Source organism: Lontra canadensis, unplaced genomic scaffold (genome assembly GCF_010015895.1).
Source record: "Lontra canadensis isolate GAN:19392208 unplaced genomic scaffold, GSC_riverotter_1.0 scaffold11, whole genome shotgun sequence".
NCBI classification, from domain to species: Eukaryota; Metazoa; Chordata; class Mammalia; order Carnivora; family Mustelidae; genus Lontra; species Lontra canadensis.
Window position 1 is genome coordinate 21,221,815 of NW_022631005.1, and position 23,176 is coordinate 21,244,990.

General features: G+C 35.0%; 1 protein-coding gene across 5 annotated transcripts in view; it reads right to left on the bottom strand.

Moving 5' to 3' along the window:
• SPOPL (speckle type BTB/POZ protein like) overlaps positions 1 to 23,176 on the bottom strand; it is a 64,272-nt gene that overhangs the window by 23,654 nt on the left and 17,442 nt on the right. The window contains exons 1-4 of one of the 5 annotated variants that reach the window (XM_032856141.1): positions 18,911 to 19,008; positions 1,120 to 1,256; positions 815 to 936; positions 416 to 567 (exon numbers count right to left, since the gene is read on the bottom strand). In XM_032856141.1, the coding sequence (XP_032712032.1) occupies positions 416 to 567; positions 815 to 936; positions 1,120 to 1,197 (352 nt within the window). In that variant the 5' untranslated portion in view covers positions 1,198 to 1,256; positions 18,911 to 19,008. Of the gene's footprint in view, positions 1 to 415; positions 568 to 814; positions 937 to 1,119; positions 1,259 to 4,352; positions 4,454 to 10,532; positions 10,592 to 18,910; positions 19,009 to 23,176 lie in introns of those variants that run through there. The other 4 variants (XM_032856140.1, XM_032856142.1, XM_032856144.1 and 1 more) reach the window with 4 other exon arrangements.

The following is a 23,176-nucleotide window of genomic DNA, read 5'->3' on the forward strand; positions in this document are numbered from 1 at the left end:
TTCTAGTGACAGAATACCAGAACATTCAATCTCCTTTCACATTGTTCCTCAGATTTTATTATTTGGAAAAACAGCAAAGGAGAACTATTTCCTGAACACCAATTATATTTGCCAGGAATTGAAGCAGGCACCATGCCCTAAAAGCAACTATTTTTCTAAGTGACAAGTAAATATTGTTTTAGGACATGAAAAGTAGAATTTTAATATTATTTTTAACAAATTTTACATGTCTTATGAAGTCTAAGATTCATTGAAATAACAGTAAGTCCAGACCAGCATTTAAAATTAAACAATGGCTACATGGCATGTTTGAGGTTAAGCAGATTTCAGTGGGGAAAAAAAATATATCCTTTTCTAGGCAAAAGTACATAAGTTAACACATAGTTACTCAGAGACTTTACTCCAAACCACTTACCCATTGCTTTTGTTTCTTCCCTTTTGGCGTTTAGAAGGGAAAATTTGAATTTTGCTCGAACTTCACTTTTTGGGCAGCTGACTAAAAGCAAATATAAGGACAAGTAGTCTTTACTTTCATCATCTAATCCCTTTGGATTTACCCTCAGGCACCTAAAATAAAACAACAAGCTCATATGGAGGAATATAAAACTTAAAACATTCAAAAAAGAGAGAGGCAATGCTGAAATTAGTTGTTAAATCTCACAAATAGCACTCCTATTAAATATCTCCAGTTCTTTATAATTCTCTACACTATTAGGAACTTATTATAAATCTAATATAATCCATTAAGAAACAGTAACAAAACCATAAAGTAGCTGATAATATCAAAAACAAAAATTCAAAACAAAAATCTTACCATTTCATTTTGTCACTGGGGCTAGATGAGAATGTTGAACTTTTTAACACTTCACCCATTTCCTCTCGACAAAAACTGAAGTTATTAATGGTCCACATGTAGGAAAATTTTACTACTTTAACCTAAGAGATTCAGAAAACCACTTTTATAATGATGACTTTTTTTGCTTTTAACTTGTCACGTTAAAATCCCATGACCTACTTTTTTAACACCTGTAGTAACTCTAACAAAATGCTTTACAATATTTTCAAAATACTATAAAATTTTTAAGTGATATAAAGTAAGGCATTTTTAATAGCATGTACCTGTGTATAACACCAGCTTTCTGCTATAGGACCAGTAGACATATCTCCAGGGAGAGGTGGGCTGGGTTCCCGAGACATTGCCACTTTACTGCAGTCTTCCAAGATTTATGCAATATCCCACACAGATAAATACTTTACTACAAAGAAAAGAAGTTCCATTTACTGATCAAAAGGTTTGACTGAATCAAGAGGGAGTATTTAAAGTCATAAGACAATTAGTTTCCCAAATTTGATTATGAGGGAACGTGCAAGGATTTCATTATATCAATAATTAAAAAAGAAAAAAATCAAAACATTTTGTAACATGTAACACTTAAAATCTAAACAAACTTAATGCTTACAGATATTATTTTATAAAGGTATACTTATCAAAATACCACAAAGCAAAAAATAACATATAGTTTAATAGTAAGAGTATAAACATAAAATCACAAAATAACATGGATGCTTACTGATAACATTATGATTGAGCCTTGAACAAGGTAGGGGTTAGGAGCACTGAACCTCCTGGCAGTCAAAAATGTACATATCACTTTTGCCTCCCCAGAAACTTAACTACTAATAGCCTACTGTTGACCAGAAGTCTTACTGATAACACTTGAGTAACACATATTTTACATATGTTATATACTGTATCTTTACAATAAAGCTAGAGAAAAAAGTTATTAAGAAAATCATAAAGAAAATGCATTTACTGTACAGTATTTATTGAAAAAAATCTTCATATAAGTTGACCTGCACATTCAAACCCATGTTATTCAAGTGTCAACTAATATCTGATTCACCTTTATCTTCTGATATATCAAAAGGATTGCGAAGTTAGAGCAGTCCTGAAAACTACAAATATTAGTCACTCATCTGTCTAAGTTTTGGTCAAAACACAAGAGTAGAAACTAACAAGCAATATTTTATGTGAAGAATAACACAGATTTCCACAGAAGTCTACCAATATCTCAGATAAACAGGTCTCTGTTGAAGATTGTGTCCCAGAGTGTCCCCTACCAGATAATATGTACTTATCATAAAATTTCCTCCTAGTTAGCTGCTGTCTTACTACATTCATTTAGACACATAATTAATTCAGCCTAATCTTGCCAGGATATTAGTGACTAAAGGATGATTCTTTGCAACGTGTAAAGTCTATAAAAGAAAAGCGGAACTCAAGAGGATCTAAGTGTAGTTTGTAGGTGTGTGGGTGGGGGTGTTTGAAGATTACATTCAAACATAGGCACATCATCCAAAATTCGTAAGAAAATATTTGTTCTGTGTCTACAATGAAACCGTAGTATGAAACAAGAAAACAAAGATGGAAGAAAGCTATTGGAAAGATGCACAGAAACAAAAGGACCTATAAAAGATATAAAAACAATTTAGAAGTACAAATGAAGAAGCACATTAAAAATCTGCACCAGAAATAAACAATAAAAATACAAAACTACCACTGAGATATATTTCTGTGAAATTCAAAATGAGAAAGAAAATGTTACAAGTATACATGTGTTCCTTTAAAGGGACAAAAATCAAGATGGCCCTGGGACGCCTGGGTGGCTAGGTTGGTTGAGCAGCTGCCTTCGGCCCAGGTCATGATCCCAGCTCCTGGGATCGAGTCCCACATCGGACTCCTTGCTCGGCAGGGAGCCTGCTTCTCCCTCTGACTCTGCCTGCCATTCTGTCTGCCTGTGCTCGCTCTCTCTCCCTCTTTCGCTCTGACAAATAAATAAATAAAATCTTAAAAAAAAAAAAAATCAAGATGGCCCTATTTTTCCCTCTCACTGTGAAATGCCTGAGGGTAACAGGATAATTACTATAGAGTTCTAAGGGAAAAAGAGCTGTAGCACAAGGATTCTACACTCTATCATATTTTTATTCATGTTTAAAGCAGCAGAAATTCATTTCCAGATGTGTAAAAATACGTAAACCACCTCCAGAGCTATTTGTTAAAGGGATTAATTCATGCAAATTATTTTCCAGCCAAAGTCAGATGAATCAAAAGCAAGAACAGAGACAAAAACTTCCACCATGATGCTAAGTTTTCATTTTTATATCTCTGAACATGTAAAACAAATGTATGTTTTAAAACTTTACAGACATCAAAAAAAAAAGTTCTTAGAGCACTGTGACAAAATAAGTCAAATGAATAAAATATTAAGTAAAATTATGAGGTAAGTTATTCTTACGGCACAAAATCAGTAGAAATCTATAAAGGAAGGGGTGCTATTCATCTGATCCTTAGATCAAGAAATAGCTACTTCAAATCAAAAGACAGGTTTGTGGGGGAAAAAACTCACTAACTTAAATGATTTAAGGTTTAGTTTAAAGGAAAAGAACCTGACAAATTAATTATAATTCACTGAACCACTGAAAACTAATTCAAAAACAGAAAACATGGAAAAAAATAAACTAAATGAATTACTAAGTAAGACAATAAATGACAGTAAATGAAACTAAAAGAAAAGAGAGAAGGAAAGTAATTTTTATGCAATAGCTGAAAATTCTTCAATTAGATATGGGGAAAATCTGTTATGTCTTATGCTCTGAGAGTTGATATTTGAGTTGAGAACTAAAAGGTAAGAAAAACAGCAAAGACAAGTCAAGGAAAAGGTATGTGTAAGAGGAGAAAGAGCAGCCATTGTCAAGTCCCTAGGGCAAGAAAGAATCTGAGAAAATTTAAGGAAAAGAAAGGAGTCATGTCACTGATGGATTTTTTAGCAGATTAACAATGTAATTTAGATAGTAGTAAGATCAGAATTACAACTTTTCAGGAAATAAACTAAATAAAAGCAAGAAAACAAATTGGAGGGTATTAAGAATTGTATGGCAAGAGACAATGACAATAGACTAATACAGCGTAACAGTGGAGGTGAGGAATGTGGTCCTATCAATTGAAATAAGTATTAAAAATAAAAAGAATTTTAAAAAAATTAAAAACACAAAAATCAACAGAATTTGTGATAGAATAAAACTAAAGGAAGGATAAATCAAAGATAGGTTCTAGCTTGGGACTGGTTGAATGGGGAGGATGGCAATGCCATATACTCAGATGGGAAAGACTGAGACAAAAGAGTAATTTTGGGGTGGATGGGGGATGCAACTTCATTAAAGTGGTATGTGCAATGATGAAAATATTTCAAATGAAACAACTTTAAAATTAACCCTTTATGAGTAAACTGTGTCATTTCTCCTTTAAAGTATGACAACTAAACTAATACACTCACACAAATGTACTTATATTTGTGCAAGTTCCTCACATACAAGAGTTCCTGTCACGTGATGTATCTGAAGCACAGCAAAATGTGAGAATCACCAAAATATCCAGCAAGAAAGTCAGAATAATAACACTGGGATTATTCTATCAGGAGTACTTAAAAATCACAACAGCATTAAAGGAGAGGTTAGGGAAAAAAAAAAAAAAAAGTGGATGTTCCTTAACAAAACAAGCAAAAATAGGGGCACCTGGGTGGCTCAGCCGGGTTAAGCATCTGCCTTTGGTTTAGGTCATGATCCCAGGATCCTGGGACAGAACTCTGAGTCCCTCTCCCTCTACTGCTCCCCCTGCTTGTGCGCTCTCTCTCTGTCAAATAAAATCAAAAAAAAAAAAAAAAAAAAAAAGCCAAAATACCGATGAATGATGGCAAACAGCATGCCTCAAAGAAAAGTGAATATGTAATTTAAGAGCATTGCCCATTGTCACTTTAACAAGAATTTCTCATTTATGCATAAAACTTAGGTACTGGTCTTAAATACCTCCAAGTTGTCACCTTCAACTGCTTTTATAAAACACATATGGTTATTTACTTTTATCTGAAAGCAGAACATAAGACAAACACTCACAACACTAAGTTAAGATCACTAACAGTCACTTTAAAGATAATAGTTCTCCCTACATATTTAATAGCTTTATTAAGGCATAATTTACATATCACAAAATTCACTCATTATAGGTGAATGATTTTTAGTGAATTTATACAGTTGTGCACTCATCAATGCAATAGAGTATTATAATTCTCCTATGATCCCCAAAGGTCCTTTGTACCCCCACATTTAGGCAACCACTAATCTGCTTTCCATAGTTATACCTTACCTAGATGTTCCATTTAAATAGAACTGTATCATGTGTAGTTTTAAGTCTGGCTTCTACGGTTTTTCCTGAATGTGTGTTATAGTTTCCTATTTCTTTGCATATCTCATAATTTTTGGCTGAAAGCTGGACAATGATTAATATATTGTAGTGACTCTGAATCCTGATTTGTTTTTCTATGGATTTTTGTTTTCTTTTTAGTAACTTGCCTGGAATTAACACTAGTATCTGTTGCCACCATACAGTGTGGCTGCTGATGTTCCTCCTGGCTTTTTATTACTTTTTTTTTTTTTTTTTTGTCTAGTTACTTAGCAAAACTGCAGGCTGTTCCCCTTCCTTCTGCTGAGTCTGTTACCTTTAGTTGACTAAACTACAGGTTCCCCACCCTCTGGCCCGAAATCAAATCCACCTAATCTGGTGGCACAACTGCTGTTTTCCTGGCTAGGCCCAGACTGATAAAACTGCCACTGTTGTTTACTGGGCTGGGAGTGGAAATATGAGCAGAAATATGAATTGGATATTTCTCTTAACCAAATTAAATTAATAAATGTACTAAAAAGAGTAATGATTGTCAGAGTTACCTGTTAGAAATATGTGAAAGGGCCCTATCCTAGTTAATACTTTGTCAGCTGCTCTAAAGCAAGCTGATAAAACCATTATGAACAATTTCAAAAACACAAACCAAGAAAAATATTTGCACTGTATTGTATCACGAGGGGTTAATTTCCCCAGTATGTAAGAAATTCCTGAAAATTAGAAAAAGAATACAAATAATTCACAGAAAAAGAACTTTTCTCATTATTGGAGAAATACAACTTAAAAGAAAATTAAGAATTTATTTTTTAACCTATCAGACTGGCAACAACAGTCCAAAAGATTCATACATTTCTAATGGGAATATAAATTATAAAGCTGTTTTAATAATCACCCTTCTCATTTTTTTTTAATGGTGAAATTCCTGGCAAAAGAGAAGGAAATAATGCTAATAAAAAAGCTACAAATTTTATTTTAAGTATGAGAATACCTATGGCATTATTTGATGGCCCTGAGAACAATTTATATAATTTCTGGCAACTTAGAATGATTTCAAAAAACATTCAGAAAAATAGCTAGATATACAAGCAAGTCACATGAAAAGAAAAAATTTAACCTCCTTTGTAATCAATGAATACAAAAAGAACACATTCAATTTTTTACCTATACTATGGTCAAAGATTATTTTAAATCATTAATCTCTGTACAGCCAACAAAACTGCGGAGAGGCAGACATTTAGTCTTTTTTTTTCTTTTTTAAAGATTTTATTTATGAGAGAGAGAGTACAAGTGAGGAGAGCACACAAGCAGGGGGAGGGGCAGAGGGACAGGGAGAAGCAGGGCTTGATCCCAGGACCCCAGGATCATGACCTGAGCCAAAGGCAGAAGCTTCAATGACTGAGCCACCCGGGCGCCCCCAGTTAGCCTTTTCTGTAAAATAATTTTACGATTAGTATCTAAAGAAACTCTTTACCAGATTCAGCCTACATATTTATCCTGAGAAAAGTATTACAACTGTAGAAAAACAAAATTAAGTATAAATACAGTATGTTTTTGCGATATACATGTAGAATTATGCAACCATTAAGAGTATTAAATGTTCTTAATGACAGGGAAAGTATTCAAATCTGCTGTGCATGGGTATATACAATTTTAATTAATGTAATATATTTAATGATATATAATTTTATATTTATATACATACATATGTACATAGGAGTACACCTAAAAGGATTTCACTTATATAAATAACATATAGAGTCAATACAAGTATAGATGCACGAAAAAAACCAGACAGGCACAAAGATCACTGAGTTATACTCTGGCACTGCAATATCAACACTGATAAGTTATACACCTAAATATTAATAAAGGCTGTATCTGGGTGGTAAGATTTTCTAATTTTTCTCTATGTTAATAAATAAATTTAAGTTATTATTTTTAAAAGTAGAAAACACAGTTATTTGCATGCCATATGAACACACAGAAAACATGTAATGTGTGTGTGTGCATGTATTACTCTCTAAGTAGGAGAGATTGAGAGATGTTCAAAGAAAATGTTAATGTTAATCTTCCTAATATTTAAATTTTCATAAGATACCAACTAACTTAACATTAATAAAATACGTAAGTAAGTTTAAAAAACCAGAAGCATAAAGAACAGAGTTCTTTAATGCCTCTATAAGAGCTATTACCTCCTCAAGTATAACTCACAACATAATTCATATATAAAGCCAACTAAGTAAGAGGCTACAAAGATTTTTGTTTCTTTTCCAACTATTCTTGCAAATGATGCAGTTATGGAATGGGAGTATGGAGAATGCCGCTGAGCGCTTACAAGACATTACATACTTGTTTATTCTTCAACAAATCTATGAGATTGTGGTAATAATCCCATCTTAACTATGAGAAAATCATCAGACAGGTTAGAAAGCTTACTTTAGACTACAGATAATCAGAAAATGGTTGAACACAAATTTAACAGGTTTCAAAGTCTATATATACTCTTTCCATGGAATCAGCTGCCCCTTCTGATATTACAGAGCTGAAACAGCCCATACCTAACTGGTCCAACTCTCATTTTACAGATGAGGACCAAGAGAGAGACTGGGTACAGAAATAAACTGTCCAAGCTTATACTGTTAGGTAAATATTAGAAGAAAGAAAAAGAACTCCCAAAGTCCATTTCAGTGCTATTTCCAGTATTCCATTTTTTTTTTCTCTTCCAAAAAAAAAAAAAGCACAGTAGACTATCAACTATCAACTATGTCCAGGACATTCAGGACTTCCTACTCTTGTTCTCACAGAAGAGCTTGCAGAAAGAGAGCACAAAACTAAAATAAGAGCTAGAGAATAATACAAGATAATCAATCAACACATATTAACAAATAAATAAAAGTTTCTTCCATAGGCTTTTAAAAATTTTAAGTAGTGTTTCCTAGTTTTACGTACTAAAGGAAAACAAGTCTCTTGTTATTGAAATAAACACATGTAATTTTCTACCTTAACAAAATGTCTGAGTGCCAAATTAGTGTTCAAATGTATATGTCATAGACATACACATAACTCCATAAATTATAAAGAATTTCAATTATTCAAAAAATGTCAACCATCTTCCTCCCACTATCCTTGCATGCCCTCCCACCACCAAATCTCCTCTCCCCACAAGAAGTTATCTATATTCTGAATTTGTCCTCACAGTGATGAAATTTCTTCACATTCTTATTACCCACTTATGAATCTCTGAACTATATAGAGAGAAGCTCACAGATAACATAATAAAGTATATGAACATAGATGTCATCAAAAATAGCAAAGTGGTGAACTCCAAAACCCCATCCCTTCACAAAAGCAATGAATAAGCCAGGAAAAACTTTTTGGAACTCTGAAATCAAATGAAAACTTACAATCAGGAAAATGTCTGATGAAGAATGCAGCTGCTAAAATTTCAGGGAGTACGTTTTAACATATGTACTTACCATGGCCCCTTCCTCAGTTAAGCAGCAGCCATGAAGACATGAGCCCATATTTCTGGTGCAGGTTGCTGATACCAGAGGGAGTTATACAGACTTATTCCAAAAGAACTGTGGTTATGTGCTTCCTCTAGGTCTGTAACTCCCTGAAGGCTCAGCTCAAGAGCCTGCCTTTGTTTCACATGCCTTGGAGCTTCCACAGGGTAGAAGCAGTATTCTGGATGGCAGCCTTTGTCAACGCATTTAAAGGCCAATGTACTAGCTAGCTGCAGCTGCCTGGAACATGGGTTAAGAGTTAATAAGCAATACCCAGACAGGAAAGTCTGGGAAGAAAAAAACTAAGAAAGATACGTGGGGGGCAAAGGGCTTTGAAAAGTTCCCACATGGGGCACCTGGGTGGCCCAGCCTGTTAAGCATCCTGACTCTTGGTTTTGCCTCAGATTGTGATCTCATGGTTGTGAGACTGAGACCCACATTTAACTCCATGCTTAGTGTGGAATGTTTGAGATTTCTCTCCTTATCCCTCTGTCCCTTCTGCTCATGCTCTCTCTCTCTAAAATCAGTCCAAAGAAAGAAAGGAAGAAAGAAGCAAACAAACAAAGAAAAGATCCTGTGTAAACGGAGGAAACTAGAAGGCCACGTGCATATCTGGGAACAAACATATGCTTGCCAAATATGAGAGAACTCCATAAGCTATCAACTCTGGCTCACCTTCCGGTACCATGTAGAAAGTGAAGATGAAGGCAGAGTTCTAAATAGCCTGCCTAAGTAATGTCCAGACAGTGTTGGCTACGAGGCCCGAAGTGGTTTCCATGTATTTATGGAAGTAAAAAATAAGTTGAAATTGAAAAGATGGAAAAACATACTTCATATAAATAAGCAAAACAGACATCAAAATTGTTACAATACATAGAAGAACTTACATATTGATAAAAGGATTAAGATAAAACAACTGTAAACATATATGCACCAAACAACAGGCTCCAAACTATATTAAGCAAAAACCAATAGAATGAGAGAAATACACAATTCTGCAAAAATAGTTGAACATATCAATAATTGACTTCCAATAATGCATAGAACCATCAGGAGGAACATAAACACAAAAATAGAGAACGTGAACAGCATTATAAAACAACTGAACTGGGCACCTGGGTGGCTCAGTGGGTTAAGCCTCTGCCTTTGGCTCAGGTCATGATCTCAGGGTCCTGGGATTGAGGCCCACATCGGGCTCTCTGCTCAGCAAGGAGCATGCTTCCCCCTCTCTCTCTGTCTGCCTCTCTGCCTACTTATGATCTCTCTCTCTGTCAAATAAATAAATAAAATCTTTAAAAAACAAACAAACAAACAAAAACAAACAACTGAACCATAAGTGCTATGGTGTGTGCTGTGAAGTGTGTAAGCCTGACAATTCACAGACCTGTACCCCTGGAGCTAATAATGCATTATATGTTAATTTAAAAAAAAAGTGAAATCAAAAACAAAAACAAACAAACAAAAAAACAACTAAACCTAATAGACATCTACCTATCAACAGCAGAATATATATTCTTTTTGAGTGCACATGAACAGACTCCATTTATACCATATGTTAGGACATAAAATAAGTGTTCTAATAAATTTTAAAAGACTAAAACTGTACAAAGTATCTTTTCTAATTGCAATGGAATGAAACTGGAAATCAGTAAGAGGAAAACTGAAAAATTCACAAATATTTGGCAATTAAAGAACACATTCTTAAACAACAAAGAGGCAAAAAAGAAATAGCACATGAAACATTAGAAAAGAGTATTTTCTTTGAGACAAAAGAAAATGAGAATACAACATACCAAGATTTATAGGATACAATGAAGGATGCATTCAGACGGAAATGTATAGCTTTAAACACCTATAATAAAAAAAGAAAAATCTGAAATCAATAACCCAATTTTACACCTTGAAAATACAGAAATAGAAGAAAACACTGAGCTGAAAGCTTACAGAATGGAGGAAATATCAAAAATTAAAGGGAAGAAAAATGAAATAGAGTATAGAAAAACAACAAAAGGAGTAAAAAAAAAAGTTGGTTCTTTGTAAAAAATCTACAAAACTGACAAACCTTTAGCTAGACCTGACCAAGAGAAAAAAGAGGACTGAAATGACTAAAATCAGAAACAAAAGTGAGGACATTATTACCAACCTGACAGAAATGAAATGCATAAGGGAATATTAATTACTTGTACACCAACAGATTAGATAACCTAGAGGAAATGGACACATTCCTTAAAAAAAACAAAATACAAATGAAGACTGACTCAAAAACAGAAAACTGGAACAGCCTATAATCATTAAAGACACTGAATTATTAATCAAAAACAAACAAACAAGCAGACCCCAAAACAAAAACAAAAAACTTCGAAGCATGACAGCTTGAAGAACTCCATAGATTTGCTCTCCAGTGAAAATTACAAAACTACAACCATTTGTTGTAGTCCCTGGAAATGGTCCTGGAGACAGAGGGCAAATGAAGAAAGATTTACTCAAGAAAATCTACTAGGGATTTTAAGACAAGTGAGAGTCTATGATGTTTGTACCAGGACTCGCCTGGCCCCTTTGCCCTAACTCAGAAAGTGTCAACTCCACTCCAGACTGGTACAGCTGAGAACAGGGCTCCCTCTTTCCCCTGTGGGCTCAAGAGTCTATCTTATTGGGAAGGTCAGGATATCAACATTTCTCATCCTGCTTCTAGGTACCTATTGCTGGAAGGTAAAGTACTAGGTAAATGCCACCAAGTATTTTGGTGGGGGGGGGGGGCTGGGGGGCAGAGGGGAGGCTCTCTTTTTCCATACAACCTACACTGATGGGATGTAGGCTTTAACTTTCCCATAATGCTGCTGGGGCACTGACTGCTATTATTCCAGCTTCTAAGGTTAGAATTCCATACTGGGAGAGCCAACCCAAGTAGACATGTGTATACTATTCCCTTCATTACACAAACAGCTCAGATCCTACAGCAGAGATATAACTGGGAGAGAAATGCATCACTGTCCCCACTGTATACTTGAGACCTGATCTGGAGATACTGCCTGTGAGATGAAGGGAGCCATAAAACATACAGCTCCAAATCTCTTCTCTGAGAAATACTTCATTTGCAAGCAAATGGACAAACGTGCTCTGAAAAACAGTGGAGGCCCTGGTGGAAAGGCAACTGAGAGGAGTCTGGAGAAATCACTAGACATAAAGACTAAACCACAGGTTGGTTGGTTGGCTGGTTTGCCAGACTGAACAAAAAAGAGAGGTAATAGAAGTAACCTGCCTGGAGTCAGAACAAGCTTCAAGCACCGATTTAAGAAACTATCCCTCCAAAGGAACTCAAATTTGATTAGTTTAATCTGTAGAGCAATTAAAGCCAGAGGCACTGTTGAAAACAAGATTGTAATTAGCACTGTATTAGGAGACCTTAAAAGTTACATGCAGTCAGGATGAGATAGTCTAAAAGAGCCCTGCTCAAACTACTGTCATCCCAGAGTAACTGTAGGAACACTCAAGGTTGTGCCCCTTCAGGAGAAACATCTGAAGGAAGGGGGTGGTGGGGTGGTGGCGGTGGTGGTGGTGGTGGTGGTGGTGGTGTGTGTGTGTGTATGTGTGTGTGTAAGGGAATGTGGGGACAGAAGAAGAGGAATGTAGACTCCGCTAAAATAACCCAGCCAGTCACCAAATAAACAAACAAGTGAGATACAGTAACAGGCACTAGAAAGGAAAAACCAGCTCCAAGAATTTCTACATTGTATAAAAAGTCCAGTTTTCAACAAAAATTTTGAGACATGCTAAGAAATAAGAAAGTATGGCTCACATAACAGGATAAAAAAAGGAGATGAAACTATGGTTCCAAGAAGATGTTGAATTTAACAGACAAAATCTTCAAAGTAGCTACTATAAATATGCCCAAAGAACAAAAGGAAACTGATAGTAAAGAACATCAATAAAGAGTCGCAAGATATATACACACAAAAAGGAAATTCTGGAGTTGAAAAGTATTATAACTAAAATTAAAATTTCACATAAAGGGCTATGTTCATATACAGCAGATACAAACTTGGAGAAAAATTATTACACTTACTGAGAAATCAATAGAGATTATACAATCTAGAGATAAAAGAATGAAGAAAGAAAGAGGAATAGAGACAGAGAAATCTAGGACATTATTAAGCACATTGACATAAAAAGGAGATATGAGACAAAAAGGAAGAAAAAATATTTGAAGAAACAATGACTGAAAACTTCTCAAATTTACTGAAAACAACGATATATACACATTTAAGAAGCATTTTTATTAATTTTTCAACTAAAAATTGTAAATCATTCTTCAACTGTGAAATACTACCATATTTATGCTTAAAGTTTTCTGAACTGCATCATGAAGTTATAACTGAAAATAGTCTGAAATTGCCCAAGCAATTTTATATACATGATGACTATAATTACAAAATAAAGGAGATCAGTTAATATGTAACTTAATATATCATGTTCAAATAGTTTTGCTAAGATTTATCAGGAAGAATAACTATAAATATTTATAAAAATGATAAAACAATAATATATGTATCATAGATTTCTTAAATCTCTTGAATTAAGCATACAATGACTTCATGAGAGAACAGTAAGTATTTACTATATGCTTAGATATATATCATGCACTCTAATGGACCTTTAACTGCAAAGAAATAACATATAGTCTCTGCTCTGGAAAAGACTGTAATATTGTAGGAGAAACAGATACATGGTAGCATACTTCTGCTATGATAATGTGACAGAGGAATGTACACAGTAATAATGAACACTTTCAGGACAAGAAGGATATCCTGAAGATAGTCCCTGAGATGGATTCTGGAAGAAGCAAATAAATGACAGGAAGACCACAAACTATAGCACAGATTTTAACAGCAAATGTTCTATGCTGAGACCAGCTTGGATCACTGTTTTGTCAAGGATTCTTTAATCTTACACTCACTGGGCCTTTCCTTTCTCTATTAATGGCATTTTAAAATTTCTTTAGATTCCTTCATTTGTAAAATGTGGGTGGGTATGTGCATGCTTACACTTTGCACAAACTGAATACCAGAAAACACATATAATAATGAAAACTTCACAAGTGACATTTGAGGGTAAATGGTGGTTAAGGGCAGTGGTGGTAAGGGTGAATAATAACCAAAACAAGTAATTAATGTATATAAAAAGGCAACTTAAATTCTGCTGTTAAGTAGAAAACTTGACATAAAAAAATAAAATCTGTTTATAGGCATCTATCTAGAGCTGCTCAAGCAATCAGGACAGGAGATCCCAAAATTCCAGAATGTAAAAGACATCAGGATAAATGGAATAAAAAGTGTCTAAGTTTCTAGCATTCTTGGAGAAATGGTAAGTTTAAGTACTGGTATTAGCTGTAATAAATCAATGAAGCATACTATGATAATTAGGGTAACCACTAAAAGAGAAGTGAGATAGCTTAACTAAAACTATGATAAACAAGGGGGCCTGGGTGGTGCAGTGGGTTAGGTCTCAGACTTGGTTTCGGCTCAGGTTGTGATCTCAGGGTTGTGAGATCAAGCCCAGAGTCAAGTCCTGCCCACCCCCGTCAGGTTCTGTGCTCAGCATGGAGTCTTGAGATTCTCTCTCCCTCTCCTTCCACCCCTCCAACTCGTGTGCACGTATGCTCATTCTCTCTCCCCCAAAATAAGTAAATCTTTTAAAAATATGTGATAAACAACAAAAAAGGAAAAAAATATAAAAGTGAAACAGTAAGATGGTAGATGATATAAATAACTACATTTATATATATATACTAAATATATAATGTAAATATACTACATTAACATATAAGTATGTTACCTATGCCAATTATCAGACTGGATTAAATATACTCAAAGACATAATTACTAAGTTCAATGTCAGATCTTGGAATGGTAAAAAGGCAGTAGTGGGAATACTGGCAAAAATCTGATTCAAGTCTACAGTTAGTTAACCGTATGTTATACAAAAGGTAATTTCTTTTTTTTTAAATTTAATGTTGTTGTTTTATTCAATAATAACAAAGCATTTACATTTAATTGTTGTTTAACATAGAACTTAATATGGTGTTAATATGATGGGAAGCTATGTGAGGAAAGAATAAATTGCCACTATTTGTTGTTTGCAGAAGACACAAATATGAGGGTAAGAAAGTTTTTAATTAAAAGGATGGGAAAATGTATACTTTTTTATAAATCCTATCCAAAACAAAGCAGGTATAGCTACACTAGAATCAGACAGAACAGACTTTAAAGCAAGAAACCTCAGGAAAGATAAAAAGAAGAGTAATAAAAAGAGAAAAAAGGTCAATCACAAGAACGTAATTTTTTTTTTTTAAGATTTATTTGAGAGAGAGAGAGGGAGAGAGAGAGAACATGCACATGCATGGGGGAGGGGTAAAGAGGAAGTGAGAAAGAGAAAAAGAATTCCAAGCAGACTCTGTCCTAAGCACAGAAGGTCAATCTTAACACCCTGAAATCAAAATCTAAACTGGAAACCAAGAGTTGAACGCTCAACTCATTGAACCACACAAGAACATAATTCTAAATATGTCTGCATACAATAGGACTGCTTCTAAAAATTATAGCAGGAGACTAATTTCCTCAACAAGTGAAAGAACAACCTTAATGACATATATACATAGATATACAGAGACAGAACACAACACCCAACAGCAAAAGAATAAAGTCATCTCAACTACACAGAAAACATTTACCAAAACTAATCATATTCTTGCATGATAAAGAAAGCCTTGCAAACAAATTTCAGGTTATTGAAATCATTCAGAGTATGACCCTTAACTTTGCTCTCGTACAGCATTTTGTAGTTTTCTGTGTAGAAATTGTGAGCATCCTTAACTAGATTTATTTCTAGAAGTTGGTTTTTAAATTGTGCTATAAATGGCATGTTTTTTAACATTTTTATTTTCTGGTTATTTGTTGCTAACTTATAGGAATAAAATGTATTTTTGTATGTTGACCTTGTACGCAACAGCATGAACAAAACTGCTTGTTAATTTCATTATTTTCTATACAATCATGTTATCTATGAGTGCTGATTATTTTCTTTTCTTTTTCAATTCTTATACCTTTTATTTTTCTTGCCTTAAGGCTAGAATTCCAGTACAGTATTGAATGAAAACACTGGTAACGGCCCCCATCTCATCTCAGTGGAAACTCTCCCTGTAGGGGTGTTGGTGTGTATTTTAAGACACTTGTAAAATTAAGGAAGTTGTTTTTTTTTTATCCCTAGTAGTAAAGATTTTTTTGTTCTGAAAGGGCATTTAATTCCATCAAATGCTTTTTCTGGATGTATCAAGGTGATCTATTTTTCTTCGTTAACAGAATCTATTACATTAATAGATTCTAATATTAATCGCCCTTGCATTCCTCAAATAAAATCCCATTGGTCATGAAATTGTAATACTTTTTATGCAGTCCTAGGTTTGATTTGCTGTTAGTTTATTTAGGGTTCTTACATCTGTGTTCATGAGAGATTTTCCTTACCTTCCTTTCTTATGATAGTGCTTGACTGGTTTTGGTATAAAAGTTAACACTGGTTTCATCAAACATACTGTGAAGTTTGTTCCTGTCTCTTATTCTGCAGAAGAGCTTATGCAGTGAAGCCATCTGTGTAAGTTTTCATTGTGGGGGTGTTTGTAATAATGAATTCAATTTTAATCAAAATAGGACTGCTTATGATTTTCCCTTTCATATTGTGTGTCAGTTTTGGTAAGTTATGTTTTTTCAAGTAATTTTAAGCCTGGTTTAAAAAACCCAGAACACTGGGCACCCGGCTGGCTCAGTGGGTTAAGCATCTGGCTTCAGCTCAGGTCATGTTCCCAGGGTCTTGGAATCGAGTTCCACATCAGGCTCCCTGCTCATCAGAGAGCCTGCTTCTCTATCTGCCCACCCCCCTCCTCTGCTCATTCTCTCTTTCTCTTGCAAAAATAAATAAAAATACTTAAAAAAAAAAAACAAAACCAAAAACAGAACAAAGGAGATTCATACCCTCTTCCAAACTCATGTGAAAGATATAGAGCCTTCTATCAATTTTCTGATTTCTAAATACCTAGATCAAATACTGCACTTAGGATGGAACTTCAAAAACAGAATATAGCTATAGGCAGAGAACTGAGCACATTTATCTGTCTCTTACTTTCCAACATTATCAGTGAGATGACAAGTTTTCACAAAAGAATAAAGACATTAGTAGGATTGGAAAATAAGGGTGATAATGGTGGATCAGAAATTCTGAAAAATTCAAGGCACATAAATGGGAATAAATTAGCAAAGACATCAATCATATGGGAAAATTATGGAAAAATTAAGGGAGAAAAATCACAATCCAAGATAGTATAAGTATCCACAGTTCTTTCAAAGAGGCCCAAAGAAGAACCAACCTTTCACCAAATACAAAAATCAGGAAAAGGCCAAGTGGCAATAATAAGGTTAATTATTTTAGAAACAGTATTTGGGCTAGCTGAGACAGCTGGGCCCTCCCCTTTCCCAAGGCTCACTGCTGTGGCTTTTACCATCATGCCAAAGCCCAAGAACTGCTCCCTAAGGGAAACTGGCCACCTGTCTGGATATATTCCTTATAAGAGTTATCAGTGCTTACGAGACAAACAGGACACAGACTGGACAAACTCTGAATGTAATAAAAGACATTAGGAATGGGACAAGAAGAGATAATTCCTAACAGAAATTAAATACTCTACTACATGAAATAAAGTCCTCTTTATTTTAAAATGTGTGGGAATGGGGAAGGGGGTAGTCCCCAACCTACCGACACAATCTACAGAGAAGTAGGTAATGTTGAAACACTATGTCCACTTACACTGAATTCGTGCACAGCCTTCCCTTTCAGGGAAGAAGGCTGATGGGGAAGAGACCTATGCAACCTCAGGGAAAACCATGCCAGCCAGACACCGTTATTTAATAACCTAGCTCTTCATCCCAAAATATTAATGGAAAACCAAGGACGACAGACATTTGGGAAAAGACCCAAAAGTGAAAACAAAACAAAACAACTGATAGAAATGGAGACCATACAGTGAGCAGAATGGCACACTCAAAGAAATTTCTCATAAAGTACACCTGAATAAAACAAGAATAAGCTGCTTTGAAAAAGTGGTCAGAAAAGATTAATTCTTATAATTCTTGTAAATGGCCATAACTGATGCATGAATGCAAAATAAAAGTTGAAGACTATTTTTGATGAGACAGACTAAAATACAAAGAATATTGGAATAAGAAAAACAAGTGACCTGAAGGTCAGGTTGAAGAGATACAATATGGCTAATAGATGCTTCCTGAAGGGGATAAAAACAGGAAAAAATAGGGACATATAAAAAGAAAAAAAAAAAAAGCGAAGCTATTACCATGATCTGAAGGAAGACACACTTCATAAACAGGGCTCACCAAGTACCAAAATGCTTAGTGAAAAATATATCTATACACAGACACATCTTAGTAAAAGTGTTCCATTTCACCATGTTATCCACAAAGAAACAAGTCACACTGAAATCTAAATGCTGTTAAAACACAGAACTAATGCTTTTAAGATTTATAAGGAGAAAAAATATAAACTCAGAATTCCATACTTAAATGTATTCATGAATGCAAGCTAAATACAGGATATTTTCAGACAGCAAATACTTGAAAAGTATGCCAGTCTATATTGGTAATTACTCAATGAGGTATTCTGAGCCCAAAGAAATCCAGATGTTTTTATTTATGACACACCTTTATGAGTAAAAACCATTTGAACATATGCTCTCAATATTTATAAATATTTTATAATATCTTATATTTATAAATTAACACACCATTATACTAGTATGTTTGTGTATTACAAAGCACATTAAAGTAAAAATTAAAAAATAGTCAGATAGGGGCGCCTGGGTGGCTCAGTGGGTTAAAGCCTCTGCCTTCAACTCAGGTCATGATGCCAGGGTCCTGGGATCCAGCCCCGCATCGCATAGGGCTCTCTGCTCAGCGGGGAGCCTGCTTCCTCCTCTCTCTCTCTGCCTGCCTCTCTGCCTACTTGTGATCTCTGTCGTTAAATCAATAAATAAAACCTTTTAAAAAAATAATCATCAGATGAAACACGTAATTTCAAGGATATTCCAACACCCCCCCAAAATTATTCCACGTACCCTCTTTAATGTGGATGGATGCCTCATTTTGAAGACCACAGCTCTGAACCACATGAAAAAGAAATCCAAGGGGAAAAAAACATGGAACTGAAGAAACAACTGAACTGAATAGGTCTCAGAAGAAGAGAAGGAAATTGAAAAAAACTGAAGGTGAATCCACCAGAATTTGATATTTGGAAAATTTTCAATTATAAAGTTTTAATGTACATACGATTACATTTTGTTCTCTGTAAGACCATTCTACTTTGTTCTACAGTAAGTTATATAATCACATTGTACATATTTCAAGGTTTAAAGTTTTTAGAACTGATCTGTAAGTAAAGCAAAAAAGAATTTTAGTTACAAAACAAAATGTAGATATAAAATTAACAATGAATAATTGGGAGATGGGGGGGTAAGGAGAGGATCAAGACTATCATTCCTGAAGGTACTACTGTCTAGAGCTTATAAATAAAAAATAACATTATCAATAAAAACCACTAACAGAAATAAAAGCAGGAACCATTTATAGTGAAAAGTGGAACTGGGAGGGGAAAGAGGGAAGCCCTATCTTATCCTCTATCTTTTTCACTCTCATGTAACATGAATCTCAACACAATTAGGATTCTATTTTTGAAAAGTATTATTAGCCAGGAGGGGGGAGCAGTATATAACACCGTATGCCCATTTATTTTATTACTATTTTTTAGTATGCCCATTTAGAAAACTGAAATTGTTTACTCACTGCCATAGTGAGCTCACATTAAACACTCCTACTACTCTATCACCTCCATCACCCCTTTCATTTAGAGCATTTTACTACTTAGTCTACTATGATCTCTTTTGAAGGTTTTTTTGTGTTTTATCTATTTCTATAGTGCAAAGCCTTAGTGTTTAAAGAAGGAGGAGAATTAATTACAAGGTCTAAGGGATTAATGGAATAGCTAATTATAGCTATAATATATGTATACGAAAACAGAGAAGTCATCTTATAGTTGCCATTGCTTAAAAATCTAAAGTTCACTAAAATGTGCATACCGTGCGAGAAAGTCTCTTCTTCCAAATAGAAACAGCTATGACTCAGTATAATAATTTGACTCAGTGGCAGTATTTCTAGACACAGGTGCTACTGAGAAGAATCTTAGGGGTAAGGAACAGGTGGTGATGAAAAACCCTCAAAAAAAAAATTGGCTAAGGATTTATAATAACTATATATTTATATAACTATATATTATAACTATAAATTATAGTTCTCTAGGGCAGTGATTCTCAAATTTAAGTGTGCATTAGAATCACCTGGAAGGCTCGTTAAGCCAGAATGCTAAAGCCCTAAACCCAGAGTTAATGATTTAGTGTGCCTGAACTGGGCCCTAGAATGTGCATTTCTGACAAAGATCTCAGTTGGTGTTGATGCTGCTGATCTAGGGATCTCACCTTGAGAACCACGGATCTAGTCTGAGGGTTAGACCAGAAAGCTTTTAATACCGTAAACACAAGAATCTCATCATCACTGCCTGACCATCCATGTGTCCTTTCAGCTCTGACTGAATCTTCCATTTTATCTAAGCGTTATCCTGTGGAGTTGGGCTAGCTTTCAATTTTTTTTGTTCCAGGGTCTTTTTTTTTTAAGATTTTTTATTTATTTGAAACAGAGAGATCACAAGTATGCAGAAAGGCAGGCATAGAGAGAGAGAGGAGAAAGCAGGCTCCCCGCTGAGCAGAGAGCCTGATGCGGGCCTCGATCCCAGGACCCTGAGATCATGACCTGAGCCGAAGGCAGAGGCTTAAGCCACTGAGCCACCCAGGCGCCCTTGTTCCAGGGTCTTATTCCAATGCTATGGAATCTCTTTTGAAATCCTCAACGTCAAACACTGAAAGTAAGCAGGTAATTTTAATTGCAGACATTCACAGAAACTTTTCAAGGATAGGCAAAATACTTATAGACATTTAATGCCAACTCTTTTTCTATTCGGTAACTCCTAAAGGCCATTAATACATGCTGGTGAAGGTTTCTACAGAGATTTAAAGCCTCTGCTTACTGTTGCCTTGTCATTCAACACCAAAGTTCTCCCTTAAAACAAAAACCAAGAACAAACTACACAACCCCTGGGTATGTACACCGTAACTCCACCAAAATCACTCCATTTCTGTTTCTTTATTGTAATTTCAAAGAAAAGACTAGAAGTAAGAAGTCATTTAACAGCATTTCTAGAGATAGGTATGTCATTTTCCTTAAGAATGGTAAAAATGGGGGCGCCTGGGTGGCTCAGTGGGTTAAAGCCTCTGCCTTCGGCTCAGGTCATGATCCCAGGGTCCTGGGATCGAGCCCCACATCGGGCTCTCTGCTCAGTGGCGAGCCTGCTTCCCCTTCTCTCTCTGCCTAGCTCTCTGCCTACTTGTGATTTCTCTATCAAATAAATAAAGAAATAAAAAAAAAAAAAAGAATGGTAAAAATGGGTGGGTGGGTGGGGAACCTCTGAGGACCATGTGTTGAGAGATCTGGATTCTACTCCCAGCCATTTTAGATTTCAGGCCACATGCCCTTTTGCACAGCACTGAGCTTTTAGCTACATAAAGGGTTTGAGGCAAGAATTATTAAGTCTCATACCCAACACTAAGACTAAGACTTACTTGGTATCATCACATTAACTTCCTCAAACTGCAATGTATGTCTTTTAAAAAAAAAATCAACTACAGATCATTTCAGAACCTGATTGCTTTTCCTACAGCATAAAATAATGAGGACACTCTGGCTCTTTGGAAGCTTTAAAAAATCATTTGCAAACAACTACAATTGTATTTCCTGTTAGTTGCTGCAAGTTCAATTGTTTTCTTATTACTTATGTGATACATCATATACAAGGCACAATAAGAAAAGCAGAAGTCTATCTACAAATAAATATTTCACTTTTTAAAAGGAGATTATTTCCAGAAATCTCATAAAGATGGTACTGGGGTTTTCAAAAATCAGCTTCAGTTAACATGATAGTTTTTTTTAAGTATGATTAATAATCTCATAAGGTAAGATATTAAATTGTAGTAATATATAAACTGTGGTAAACTAAAAAGGGGTGAGACCAGCAGTCAGGAGACTACTCATTCAATATGGCCAAATTACAAAATTTCTTTTTTTTCTTTTTTAAATCATTCCTTCCTTCCTTTAGTCATTTTCTCTTATGTACTAACCCACTGGAGAATGTACACTTAGAGCCTGTGGAAACAAGGAAGGATGACAGACAGCCCTTGACCTCATCATTTGAACTAGATCTTATAGGTCTCCCAGGGAAAATCTGTAATTTCAAATGTGCTTAAGAGAACAAAGTAAAAACTTAATCATGTCTTTTTTGGTAAAAATTTCAGAAAACTAAAACTAAATGTTGTTACCCAAATGTGTGTGTCTTTTTTTTTTTTTTTTTAAAGTAGGGGTGTGGAGCCCAACACAGAGCTTGAACCCATCATGATCCTGAGATCAAGACCTGAGCCGAGATAGAAAGTCAGACGCTTAACCAACTGAGCCACCCAGGTGCCCCCGTAATATTTTTGAGCAGCACAAACGTGATTAAGGGAACAAGATCATCCAGATACTCTTAATACCAAAGCAGTACCTCTGAGTTCACTATAGTCTCTAAAAGCAAGTTTACCTAGATATTAGCCTAAATTTTGAAAATTTTAGCAATGGCTTAAAGGTCCTAACAAGACAATCAGAAATTACCAATGCATAATTTATTTAAAACATGTGTGACAGCATGGCACTATATACAATGTTATAAACTTCTGATACAATTTAAAAAATTTAAAGTTAATTTATTTATTTTAAGCATTAATTTGTTAGTTACAATACCATACCACACTCTTTTACCCAACTCAGAGTAGTAAATTATCTTAATTAACAAATGATAATTTAGTCTTAACCCTTAAGCACCAACACCTTTTAATCTGCCCATCTTAAGTGCCACCTCTTTTGTAAAACTTTTACTAACCAATCTATAACCCCATACCATTTTTTTCAGTAAAATGAATTATTCCCTAGCCACTCAAGTACTTTTATAACCAATGCCTCTTGCACAAAATTAATCAAAGTTAGGGGTGTGTAGGTGGCTCAGTGGGTTAAGCGTCTGCCCTTGGCTCAGGTCATCATCCCAGGGTTCTGGGATGGTGCCCATGTCAAGTTCCCTGCTCAGTGGGAAGCCTGCTTCTCCCTCTCCCTCTGGTTCTCCCCCTGCTTGTGCTTGCGCTCTCTCTCTCAAATAATTAATCAAATTTATTGTAGTTATTAGTACAATTATC